General features: G+C 33.6%; 2 protein-coding genes across 2 annotated transcripts in view; both read left to right on the forward strand.

The window, feature by feature from the left end:
• Positions 1-14,512, forward strand: part of LOC114337902 (semaphorin-1A) — a 606,142-nt gene that overhangs the window by 130,819 nt on the left and 460,811 nt on the right. The window lies entirely within an intron of this gene.
• On the forward strand, positions 8,059-8,619 carry LOC126893115 (uncharacterized). Its single transcript, XM_050663060.1, has one exon. The coding sequence runs from the start codon at positions 8,059-8,061 to the stop codon at positions 8,617-8,619; it is 561 nt and encodes a 186-aa protein (XP_050519017.1).

The raw sequence follows: 14,512 nt of genomic DNA on the forward strand, positions 1-14,512 counted from the left end.
TATTATTACGGACTTTTACTGAACAAAATTTAAATTTCCCACCAAAAGAAATTTAAAGTGTATTAACTTAAAAGTTTTCATTTTGTGTTTATCTCAACAACAAAATGCATTTCTTTTTCTTCAAAAAACTGTACTTTATCCCAACCTTAAAAATATTTCAGTAGATGGAACGAGCCGATATGTCACAATTAAAAATTAAAGTTCCGGTTAAAACAGTATCATTCGAACTTGTGACAACAAGGTGCGCTAGTTTCGAGTGAAAAAGGTATTAAAAAAAGTATTAATTCAAAAATCGACCAATGTGCTTTAAAGTTTCTAGTCGGGAAAAAGTGTCGTAAATCAAATTTTTGGAGGAAAACTGTATTATTTCGAATCAAAATGTCATTTTTTCGTCGTTATTTTCTTTTAACAAATATTTTTCCTATCTTACTCTAACTCAGTTGTAACAGGTAAAATATATATACAGCTCAACAGGCCTTAAAAGCCAATGGCTTGGAGTTTCTCTACTGTTTTTCTCCATTTTCTTCTGTCCATGACCACAGCTCTCCAATTTGTTAACCAGATTCTTTCCAGGTCTTCCTTACACGCTTCTAGCCACTTTTTCCTTGGTCGCCTCTCCTCCTCTTTCCTTCCCCTTTCAGCAGCGAGTCCTTTGCCCACCTTCCGTCTGCATTTCTCGCAAGATGACCTAACCAACTATGTAAGTCTCTTTTTTCTGACGCTCTGACTTATTTCTGGTTTCCGGTACAGCTCTCTGATTTCTGCATTTGTTCGCCTCCTTCAAACGTCTTCATCGTCTTTTATTCACCCCAATATCTTCCTTAGGACACTCCGCTGCCAAATGTTCAGCATATTTTCTTGATTTGTGTTCATAACCCAGGTTTCGCTTCCATAAAGTACTGTGGGCTGGATCACTGTTCGGTATAGTCTAAATTTTGCCTCGCTGGAGATGTTTTTTGCTCTTAGTAGTTTGTGTAGGTCTCCGACAATCTTTCTTCCTCTCGAAATTCGCTTCTCAATTTCTTGGCTTTATTCCCCTTTACGTGTTGGACTTACTTCTAGATACTCAAACTCCGTCACCTTTTTGAAGCAATACTCTTTACTCCCGTTGTTTGTGGCAATCCTCAGTTGTGTGTCTTCATATGTGGTCTGCCCCATTTCTACTTCCTTTTTGCTTATTAATCCCCAGTTCAAACAGGTAACATATTTATACAAAAATTAAATATATACTGTTAAACGACTTGACTTTTCTAATTTGCCTTATAATTTATGTTCTTTTAGGCACTAATGTTTAATTCAGGTGACTTTATTTATTTTTAATAACTTACATCTAAACAAATGAAAAACACTGAATTGATATCCTTTATTTTACAAGCTACGATATCTAATTTATTTATTAGGGCCAACACATACGGTAAAACGCAACTGTAACGAAACTGCAACCCTCAGTTACTTTTGAGTTTCAGTTGAGTTTATGCCATAGACACCTATGACAAACCACACATCATGAAACCATTTTGACCGTTTCAAACCGACGCGCGACGCAAAGTGGGGCAAGAGACAACATAAGTTGGCATTAAATCATTGTCGATAATATTATGGCCAATTATTTTTAAATATTATAAGTTGTGTGTACATATACAAAAACAATGTTTTTTCAAATGTTTTCTTCTTCTTGATGTGCCTATCCGTGACGAATGTTGACGGTCATCATGGTAATCAGCGCGGAAAAGCTACACAGATGTTGTGTTAAAGCAGGTTCTAAGGTTCTTTAACCAGGATGTTCTTCTTCTTCCAAATATTTTTCCTTGAAGGATGGCTTATTCAAAAAATGTTTTGCTCAAACTTAATTATCAAAGCTGCATGTCCGTAGTTACTACCGATATTGATTTAAATGATAATTGAAGCTTAATTATTTTAATTTAAAATAAATCTACATTCCAATTTACTTGTTTTTATGTATACTTATTAATATTATTTATATCTCAAAACAATTGTTAACATTATTTTTGAAAAATGACCTAACCAAATCGTCCTTTAAAAGCATTTACCGCATATTTACAAGAATAACATAAAATTTTGTAGGTGAAATATTGCAAAACTTAAACTACAGATCATCATCAGAATCATCAGATGTGAGATGTGACATATCTACATCTTGCACATTCGGAGATTTCAACATATGCACTAACATGCATAACATTCCACTGGCAGGTGTTTCTAATTTCTTTCTTTTTATGTTTATTTTGCTTGTGATCAGTGGATCGCTACTAATGGAATATATCTTAATGGAAAAAATGGAATATATCTTAATTTGTTTTGGATCTACTACACTTTCTTGAATTATTATGCTTGAATTATGCAAATAACGAAAAATTGGAATAGAGTGTAATTCAATTTAATTAGGTTAACATAACCTCACAAAAAATAAAATTGTGAAAAAACGAGCAAATACGAGCAAAAAGTTATAAGACAAGCTTTCAAAATAAAACAAAATTAAGGTTTGATCAGTTCTGGAACACTAACAAATCACTTGCATTATTATATCACATTTGTAATAATATTGTCATTAATCTGAAGATCAAATATGCGTAGCCAATTTTACTAGTAAATTAATTTTTTACTTGAAATAAGTGGATCAAACGTAAGTCGAATCACGGTATCACGGCTTACGCATTATTACACGGGACTATGTGCACTTTTCGACGCTTCGCAACGGGCGGAGGGGGATGGGGGATTGAATGGGGAAAAATGATGCCAAATTATACGTAGGATTGTGTACTATTTAATTAAAATGAAAACCACCGAAAATATTGTATTTGATATTTTTATTTTATGCCAACTTTTTAGCTCTCCTGTCCCATTGTGCGACGGTTTGAAACGCACACAGATCAGTTTTATTGAAACCGGCGTGCAAGAAACTCGTGTTTGCGTTTAATCGGAAATACGAGTTTCCGATGAAACGTCGGTGTTTGCATCTTTGTGGGTACAACAAAATGGAATATCAACAGGAATCATATCAAATCCTACAGAATATCCTTCTTTGAACCAAGACATGAATTTTGGACTTCAAACTAATAATTTCAAAAGGGTTTCGTTACAGTTTCGTTTTACCGTATGTGCTGGCCCTTACACTAAATCTGATAATTTATCTAATTACAAATTCAAAACTATACCGCGCCCGTTACATATCAAACTACACCGACGTTTTCAAATTCACAACTGAACTGCTAATTCCAAAAATACCTATTTATACATTAGTATAATGTTCTAGAAATAAATAACATCTCGAATAATATTTACAAGTTTTAAAAGATTTTACTCCAAAAGTCGAGAAGGAATAGAACATCATAAATCATAAAAAAGGTAACTTGGTGAATAACTTCGGGTCTGTTAGTCCAGGAGCTGAAAACAGTCAGTGGGCTAATTATGTCATAATACCAACTAAAATAAAAAAAATATATATTAGGGTATAATCAAACCAAATATTTCGTCTTAAAATTATATTTTCATTGTTTATTAAGAGCAAACAAATTGAACAGATTTTAAATGAATATCTAGATTTTATGATCCGACTTTAAGATGACATATACAGTGAAGGAGGATGACATAAACAGTTATAACTCGGTTAAAGTGATGGTACTCGTAAAATACCGCTCGGTAAGCTGACGTAATTCGAACAAGTTCTATTCAGCTTTTAATTTGTGCGGTTGGATCCCAGCTCAAATTGATATTACTGTTGTTTTTCTACTCTGTCCAGTGTGGCATCTCCGACTTTTATACCGTCATCCTGCATATAATTTTGTTTGCTAACTAATATATATTTAGTTTTCTTAACGTTGAGTTTTAATCCAAACTGATCGCAGGTGTGTTTTATTTTGTTCATTAAAGTTTGAAGGTCTCCTCCGCAATTCTAGCACTAAGGTATCTAGCACTAAGATCTTCAAAGCGTGACTCATCAGACTTATTGTCCGATATTTACTGCATGTCTTTGCTCGATTTTTCTTTGGTATTGTGACAAATGTCGACTTTAGCCAATAAGTTGGTAATATGCCAGTATCATATTCTGTTAAAAAGACCACACAGTGTTTTAATTCTATTTTCTTCCAAAAACTTTAGTATTTCAGCACTTACTTCATCGGGACCAAGTGCTTTTCCATTTTTTGCTGCGTGTGTTGCGCGTAGAACCCTCTTTTCTGTTATATATTAACCTAGTAAAGCAATTGGTGTATAGCGTTCTACCCTTTCATCTTCAAATAATTCAGAAATTTAGTGTTTTCATTCTTTTAACTATCCATTGATACAGACTGTTTAGTTTTCAATTAGATATACGCACTATAACTGGCAACACTGCTTCCCCGCTGCCCACCTAATGCACCTGATTCACACGATTCATTTAGTCACTCGTTATTCTACAGTGGCAATGCAACTCATTCTCATAAGCAACGTTGCCGATTTTAGCGCTTCTTTCTTTGGGGTATATCTAAACAAACACTATCACTAAACAGTCTATATCTAATATTCTGTGTTTGTATTTGTCTTCTAAACTTAGGGATAATTGTTTCCGTTTATTTTCGGCGACCTCTTTTAATTTCTTGTGCAGATGAATTGTATCGTGTTTCTTTTCTTGTCATAGTGTTCAATTTCATGACAATACAAATTATTTTACTGATGAATTATTCATGAATATCTCTATTGGAGGCCTCTTTATCTACACTTGATTTTCATTTACTTTTTTAAGAGTCACAAACAGTACGTTGCTCTTTCTTGAATGTTTATATCTTTGTCCGTAGCTAATTTTTTATTATATAATACATATAGGTATATTGTGAGAACACTTTTACCAATTTTTTTATTTATATATTCTTGTTTCGCCATACAATTTTATGGTTTTCATTTTTCTGCTCAATTGGTTTCCAATTAGTTTTTCTATTAAACTACATTAATAGTATTTAAAGAATGGTTAAATAATTGTGGGAAAAAAGTATGCAGAACAGAAAGCTGTGTTCCCGATTCATGAAAAATTATATTTGTCATAGAAACTGTCATCGTTATTTTATTATAACTTTTTCCTCGAGTATTATCTACTTAACCACGTAACAATTAGTCATAGTCTATGAAAATGTAAACAGTTTTTGTTATGCATGACTTATCAGGACCACTTTTACTATTATAAGAGTAAATTTAATAGAAGGTTCTTTCGTTTGAAAGAGGCAGCGCCACGCATTGTATATTGTATATATGTTTAAATTCCTCGCATTCTTGAGGTTCTATTTATTGTACCAATTGCTTGAAAGTGAAATCTATTTTGATTACAGAAATGTAATCATACACTTTGATTGGATTTACTTTTAATGTTTATCTCGGAAATCATTATTATCATTATATGTTTGATGGCGTTTGACTTTCTGCTATAAGGAAATTATATTTTTTGTGCTTATGAAAGTGATCATAACATCTTTATTTGCTGTATCGATTGCAAACAGATTAGAACAAGAAGAACTACTGTAAATCTTATTTTTACTATTACGCAAACAGTAGAAAAGGGAATTTAATCAAGAAATATACATTTTATTTGTCGATCTGAAGAAAGCCTATTACAGTGTCCCTCAAACAAAAATGTGATAAGTCGTAGAAAGTACGAATAAAGTACTTATACCTATAATAAATTATGCGAAAGAATTATACAGAGACACATTTAAGGAAACAAAGGTTTAATACAGGGATTTGGCCTCTAAGCGAGCCTATTTAACAAGTCAGGTCAGTGCAATAAATGAAAATCAATCAGTTCCCCGGAGGCGATGAAATAGTGCCGCAGATACCTTGAAAGAGGCTGGGAAAGATTATGGCAAGTCCGTGCCAAACTATTCACTACATCTCTGCAGGAAGCAGTAACACCAACTCAGTGGAAGCATAAGCCTGCATAACGTAGAAATTATTCTCCTTACCGATCTCAGAAACTACATGCCCATACTTTTCCATATTTATAAAATATATACAAAAATAATTACGAAACGATTAGAAAATAAATAGGAATTTTATCAGCCCATAGAACAGGCGGGTTTTAGAAAAGGCTACGTAACAAACGATCACCTATTGGCAATAAAATATCTTATAGAAAAATGTACTGAATATAATAAACCGCTAGCTTTCATATTTGTGGATTATGAGAAGGCCTTTTAACACCTTAATTGAACAAAAAAATGTTGGAAGCCTTTTGACAGACAGAATGCCAAATTGACTATCGGTAACACTTTTCTTTCTTCCTCCTGGTTTCCATTCTATCATAGCATATGTCACTGCTTCACCTCTTGCCCGCCAGATGTGACCTAACCATCTAACTCTGCATTGCTTTATTTTGGTCACGGTCACGATACCTTCTTTCAGTGCTTTCCTAATCTCTGCATTTTTCGGCTTCTATATTCATTTTGCTCGATTCTGATATGGTTCTCGTGATCTTTCTCTCCATTATTCTTCAGTTTTCTTCATCTTTTTTAGTCATTGTCATTGATTCTGCTGCGTATAATAATATTGGTCTAATTATGGTGTTATACATTCTCATCTTGGTTTTCATAGTCCAGTGGCGGATCCAGGGAGGGGCGATAGGGGCGATCGGCCAAACCAATTAATTTAATTTTTTTTTAAATTATATATAAAGATTATAAAAACATTTATTTATTTTTCTAGAAATTTAGACAATCGGCCCCCCTCTTAACGATGCTGGATCCGCCACTGTCATAGTCAGTATTTTGCTTTTAAGTAATGTTTTATTTGCAAAATACGCTTTACTCGCTGCCAATATTTTTTCTTTTACTTCTGGTATTGTTTCACCCGTTTTGAGAGTGGGGAGGATTCAACAAAAAAACTGCAATATTGCTCTGGTATAGCTTAACTAGAGCACAAAGTAACAAGATCTTTATATTTTGAAGTTGTTATGGGAAGTAATCCATTATATGCTAAAAGAATTTGAAGTTCCCAAAAATCTTGTATATTTTTATTCCTGGATTTGGTAGCCCTTTTTCTCAATTTTGATTTGTATTCTAGGTTTATAAATAATAATTGATCAGAAATAAGATTGTACCGAAAACTGAGAACATGTGGTTGTTCTTTTCATATTTTTATATATTGTACTTTCGATCAGAAAACTTGGCATTTATCTATGTCTAAATCTCAATTCGGTATTTTGTTTAACATTGATTTAAAGCCCAAGATATAATTTTTACTTAGTTCTTTTAAATCGTTTGGTTTTCCTATGCATTTTCGTCTACAGCATGCTTTCTTCTTATGGCGACCACACATATTTCCAGGTACAGTTCACCAAGAATAGCTGAAAGTCTGAAAATAACCACGCCCATGATGCGCATTCGTCATCCGACGGATCTCGCACTGAGCGTTCACTTAATATCTACCGTTTGTAACGTGAACAAGTCGGTACAGTCTGCGAAACATTTTTTGTAAGTACGAACCGCAAAGGAGAATCAATTTAAAATTTGCAAATTTTGTTTAAATCGAATCTGAAGGGAAAAGTTTTAAATAATCAGACACGGGAAGTGATAGCAAACGTGATTCATTTTATGATAAATGAAGCGAAAAACAATGAACCGTGTAGAGATCTGAAAAAAGTGCAGGAACGTGTGGTATTGGCAACAGGTGTTAGTTTAAGCAGCGTTCAAAAAATTGCTCGGGAAATGCAATTAATTGAAGATGGCGAATATTCCTCATTTGTAACTCCAAACAAAAAGAGAAAAAAAAAGCGCTTCAAAAACGTGCTTGGACGATTTTGATATAGGGCGTCTTCGACGTTATATAATGAATTTTTGTATAACACAAAAACAAGTCCCAACTGTGAAACGCATACACAGAACATTTGCAGAGGAGTACAACTACTCAGGTTCCATAGAAACCCTACGAACAGTAATTAGAAAGATGGGATTTCGTTGGCGAAAAACCAGAACTAATAGAAAATTATTAATGGAAAAGCCCAATATTCAACATCTTAGACTGAATTTCTTACGTAGTATGAAACGTTACAGGAACGCAAATCGCCCAATTATATACATGGATGAAACATACGTCCATTCATCTCATACCCACCAAAAGAGCTGGTCTGATAGTTCAAACAAGGGCATACAAAAACCAGTATCTAAAGGACAGATGCTTGTGATAGTGCATGCTGGAGGTGAAAGTGGTTTTGTTAAAAACGCTTATCTGCGCTACAAGCCTACGATAAAAACAGGAGATTATCATGATGCAATGAACTACGACAATTACAAAAAGTGGCTTCAGGATAAACTGATACCAAATTTGCCCCCGAACAGCGTTTTAGTGATTGATAATGCACCGTATCACAACGTACAAACTGAGAAATGTCCAACTATGTCTTCCAGGAAAGCAGAAATGCAGCAGTGGCTGACAACGCGAAATATTTCCTTTACAGATGACATGTTGAAATTTGAATTATACGACATTATAAAATTACACAAACCTCTGTTTAAAACCTATGAAATTGACAAAATACTCGAGGATAAAGGACATTCAGTTTTACGGTTACCCAAGATATTATCCGGATTTGAATCCTATAGAGTTAGTATGGGCTTCTATGAAGCAATATGTCGCTGAAAAAAATGTCAGTTTTGATTTTAAATTAGTGAAAAGTTTGTGTGGACTGAATAAAACGATGACGACAAATGCTATGGAAATGGGTACGAGAAAGGTTATAAATATCTCTTTTTAACAAAAGGTACTGGTAAAAAGACACCATATTTATGCTTCACCGGGACCGAACATCTAATTTCTATTTATTACCGCTTACGCCCTTTTTCTCCGAAACCTTTTGGTCAATATAATGGTAATATAAAGTATAAATAGTCAATATAAAAATATAATTTTTGGTTTATAATGCCATAGTTTATAGCAACACAACCGTTTTTTGTTGGATCTATTTTATTACATCTAACTTTGTAAAAAAAATACTACAAATATACTGAAGAAAAGTAATGACAGTAATAATAATTGTGTACGGGACCTATTAGAAACTATTCAAACTTTACGTTTCTATATTTGTGTCTCCGATTGTACCTATATTTTAAAGTTCACCCGCGCGTACAGGCTATCTTTTTCCTTCCGAGTGCGTTCTCACTTCATTGTTCGCGCAGGCAGTTAGAATTTCAGACTTTCAGCTATTCTTGGTGAACTGTATACGCCCTCCACCTTCCTGACTATCAATTGGTTTGAATAGCGTAGTTAACCACATATATGTGTTATGTTGAAAGTGTTCAAAAATGTTTTCTTACAAACTTGGAGTCGGTGTTCTACTAACTGCAAATTATATTCATACGTCCAGTTTCTTCTGGATTCTTTTAACTTTGTAACCTTTCTCTCGTGTCTGAGAACTTATTTACATAAATAGTCACTCTGTTTGTCATGATCAGCTATTGCCCAAAAATTATTAAATAAATTGAGTCATTCATTTTCAGATAATTTCGATTTACATTTTCTATTACGTTTATCGTTACATCCAAGTCCTAATTAATTTTCGTTAATTTTCCAGTTCTTCTGGTATATTATTGGCCAGAGTTCCTCAGTTTCTTCAAGATGTTCATTTTGCCAACATTTGGATCCCTTTGTCCTTTCCTTCCAAGATTATTCTTCTTTGCGTATTGTTTTTTCTTAGCAGACGTATGTAATGATGAACATGTGCATCAGGGCCCCCGTAACCGGGCGTGCAACGCGTGCGGCGCACGCGGGCATAACCCCAAAGGGGTGCCAAACCGAAGGTTTGGTAAATAAAAAATATTTATTTTAAATGAGATAATCATTTTTTATATACAATTTTAATTATTTCATGAACAGCTAGAGTGATCTCAAAAATCAAATATTGTGTTATTACTGAAAAAATAATTATTCCCGTCCTGAAATGTTGAACTTACTCAGTCAAAAATATATTAAACGCCGTCTACACTCTAGCCGAAGTCGATCGAGGTTCAACAACTACGAGAGTGTAGACGGCCACCTTGTGCAACCTTGCCTCGCTTCGTTCTACTTCCGTTTTCTGTCGGTCTGGCGTGTCCGAGTCAAAGGGATCTTTGTCGGTATCGCACCGCTTGAATGTGTTCCTCGCGAAGTAGAACGAGTTTGTAGTAAGGGACTTCGGATTTCGGTCACCTTTGGTGAAGTAACTTCGTCGAGAGTGTGGAGCTCGCATTTTACATTTTGTTGTTCCTTCCTAATTCTTTTCTTTGAAGTAGATTGAATTACGCTTGGCATACCATCCAATCGATTTTATGTTGTAAACTAAACCGACACTCAAAATAGTCAAATAAACATCAAATCACACTCCTTGACGAGTAGAAACATAAATTAACACCCATAAAACGCAACTTAGCAGTTTTACTCTAACAAAAGCACAACTTGCTGGATCAAGCAGTTATACTCCTATAAAGTGAATCTTTTTTATGATAATTACCCTTAAGTAAACAAATTAATACTCTATGAATATTATGATGTATTTGACTTGAGTATCTTTTCCCTTCTCATCTATGCGTTTATTAGGCACAAACATTATTATTTACTGTTACTGGTGAATGGGTGGTTTCCTGTAGTGAAAGGTTTAAAATTTTATTTTATATTGGTGTTAATAATTACCTACGACTATTATTGCAATATCCATTGGGTTTGTTCTGCCCTGATTTTACTACTGATGAAACTTTTGTTTATGTGTAAAAATTATTGGACAATCTTTTTTATTTGTTGTTATTTTAAGTGGTGTGGAAATTAAATTAATTGTGAAAATGGTAGATAAGTATCATAATCATTGCATAGAATAATAATAATTCATTTTAAATAGTTACAATCGAGTTTCCTCGAATAAAATCCACAATTTACAATTTATTTAAAAAAAAAAAAGAAAATAATTAAGACATTGTGTCTGCGTAACTTAGAACCATATGGGAAACTTTTTTATTATTAATTTTCCGGAAAAAATTTTATTCTTCATAAAATGCTTTGCATAGTCTAAAAACTAAAATGCAACCAAATATAAAATTGTGTCAATCTTATGAGTATCAAAAATATGAATTTCGATCAGGAGTACCTTATATTTCAAAATATCGAAAATTATAATTAGTTGTTTGGAATTAATTAAAAACTATGTTTTAATATGCAATTGCATTATTTTAATTGAATTTTTTTTCTCAAATTAGATACTCAACGCTCAACGCCCTTTTCATTTGTTATGAATAATGCGATAACTCTTTTATTGTTATTGATTAATTAATTAATAATAATAAAAGACATCACATTATTTCTAATAAATGAAAAGGGCGTTGTTGAGAAGTACAATTAATGTATGATAAAAAGTTCTTTCAAAAAGCATGGTCTAAAATCTAAAGGCTCATTTTCACGCTACGTCCTATTGTACGTTTTGTGTATCATACAAAACGTACGACAAAACGTAAGTACGTTTTGTGAATAAGCGGATTTCATTTTTTTCGATTCGACAAGACATACGTTTTGCTGTTTTCACGCTACGTCTTATTGTACGTTTTGTATGATAGGTATCCTATCACACAAAACGTACAATAAGACGTAGCATGAAAACGAGCCTTTAGATGCAACTAATGTTGCCCAAAATCGGTCTTGGTCTTGCAGTCTTGGTCTTGTTCTTGCGTTTTCGCAAAACCAAGACCAAGACCGCCTAATTTTAGCAAGACCAAGACCAAGACTTACCGTGCAAGACTTTGAGCAAGAACAAGACTAAGCCCGCGAGACTCTTGCGTCTTGCAGTTAGAACTGAGGGTCGTTTTAGGGAGTATATAAGTTCGGCTATATTCTTAGATACTCTATGAGAATAAAAAAAAATTGTAACAAAAATTTTGAAAATTGGACTTATACGCATTACGAACAATACCATAAAAATACATAGCGAATCAAAATATCCATTAAAAGAACACTCGACACATTTGACATGTACTGAGAGTTCATTATTATAATGTAAAAATAAATTTTTTTAGTTATACATTCTTTCTCAGCAGCAGTGGCGTAGCTAGCCCCACAGGGACCCCGTATCAAAGATTTTCGCGGGGCCCTTTTCAAGAACTGATATAAGGTAGTGCTAGAAAATGTTCAATGGAACACCGTACTTATGTGAATGTGTACTCTTTTGTATGGTGTCGAAAGTTAGACTTTAACGGATACCCTTCTCAAAAATCTGGAAGCCTTTCAAACCTTGGTGTATCGGAGGATCCTACGAATAAGTTGGGTGGATAGAGTTCGTAACGAAGTTGTTATACATCGGAGGGGAAAAATTACGGAAAGTCATCGGAGCAGTAAAAACTCGCAAACTTGAATATTTTTTTGGCCATGTTATAAGGTGCTATGTGCTATCCATATTATACTACGGGATGGAAGCGTGGACACTGAAGAAAATTGACGTGAGAAGACCGGAGACATTCGAGATATGGATGTACCGAAGAGTGCTGAAGATCTCATGGGTAAATAGAATAACCAACGTAGAGGTAATGAGACAGACGTATGCATAAGGAAAGAGAAGTACTTCTAACAATTAAGAGAAGAAAACTGAGATATATGGGACATGTGATGAGAGGAGATAAATATCTAATACTCCAGTTCATTACGTAAGGAAAATCCAGGAAAAAGATTTATAGGAAGCTGATAGCTGATTTAACTCATGGCTGAAGAATCTTAGGGCATGGTTTGGATGTAGTAACAACGAATTATTTAGAGCCGCACTCTCAAAAGTAAAAATCGCTTTGATGATTGCCAACCTTCGAAGCGGAGACGGCACCTAAAGAAGAATGCGCCACCCAGAGAGTTATAATATACTCCATTTAATAATAAAAGGCAAAGGAGACGGAAGAAAAGGGCCAGGTCGAAGAAAAACGTCATGGCTTAGAAACATAAGAGAGTGGTTTGAGAAACTCCAGCTTCCATTTTCCGAGCTGCCGCCAACAAAATTACTATAGCCAATTTGATAGCCAACACTCGATAATCGAGCACGGCACATGAAGAAGAAGACATGTGTGAATAATTTTATTCCACTTTAAAATTCCTGAAATTCAAATACTCATCAGTACGAACTAACCAGCATCTGAAAGAATTACTAAGAAGTGCTGTCACCATTTATTCATTAAAATTTAAAGAATTATCAAAAGAAGTAAAATAAATGTATATTTCATTTAGTACAAATAGGTTGTACTTTTATTTACACGTGTTCAATAATAAATATTCTGTACAAATTTCTTTAAAAAATTTTTTAACATCTCCTTTTTGCATAACTATTTAATACACATTTAATGACGGCTTCTAAAAAAATTCAAATTTCTATCAAAGAATATCAAGGACCTTGGCCACCCCTATTACAGACGACAATTAGATAAGAATTATTGTTTCATTAGTAAATAGAGATCTAGTACCTATTTACCATTGCAATCTAAATCACTTTGAGAATCTGGTTGAGGAAAAAATGAAGAAATTTTGGGTATCTTCTTCAAAACTTCTTCCTTTTTTTGTTTCATTTTTCTTTTCATCGCTCCACTCAGCTACTTTCTTTTTATTTCACTCATTTTTTTCAATTCACAATATTTTCAGAATTTAAAATTTAAACTTTCTGAATCGACTGCACAAATTGAACCTAATAAACCTAATAAACTCTAATAAACCAAACTCAAAAAATAGATTTGAAAACAGATTAAGTTTTTTCAACAACACTTGTTCTTGTTATATATAAGCCAAGGGTGACTGGACAATGAAAAAATGGGCTAAACAATAAATAGATTAAGTACACGAAAATATACCCAAAACAATATACACACTTTTCCAAATCGTCAAAGATTAAGCGATAACAAAAATTGCAATTTGGCCATTTTACAGTGTGTCACCGTCAACAGTGAATGAACAATGAAAAGTAACTTGAAAACAAAAACAAAGCTTCTTTGTTGTTATGGAATACGGCGGCAAAAGGATATACATAAATATTATGATTTACAATAGAATATTATAGATAAAGAATCCATTACACGAAAAGGTCGACATCCAAACAATACACTGTTTCAAAGCGTTTTATTAGGGAAATTGTAGAATATTTTGTTCAATTTTTTAAATGGAAGTTTTGTTTCGACATGCAGCGCCGGGGCCCCGTATAATTGATACGGCGCGGCGGTAGCTACGCCTTTGCTCAGCAGCGGACTTCTTTGCTCTGAAATTATTAATTGTCCTGGTTTTGAGAATAGTCGTCTTCTAATCATATTCATATAACGCAACATTCCTGCGTTGCGACGCCTACAGTAATATCGAATATCGTATCCAAACTTTTTGAAAATATGACACCTTAGCACTTATATAAATTTACATAAATAATTTTTTTTATTATTAGTTTTCTAGGAATCTAAACACCAGAAATCTTTATCAGTATACATTATTATAGTAAGACTATTATGTATTGTTTTTGTTGACTGTGTCCTGTGTTCTGTGTTATGAGGTCACTCGGCTAAAC

Source organism: Diabrotica virgifera, chromosome 10 (genome assembly GCF_917563875.1).
Source record: "Diabrotica virgifera virgifera chromosome 10, PGI_DIABVI_V3a".
NCBI lineage: Eukaryota > Metazoa > Arthropoda > Insecta > Coleoptera > Chrysomelidae > Diabrotica > Diabrotica virgifera.

Excerpts from the sequence above, each read along its gene's own strand:
- LOC126893115 (XM_050663060.1), top strand. The coding sequence starts at position 8,059 with ATGGATGAAACATACGTCCATTCATCTCATACCCACCAAAAGAGCTGG.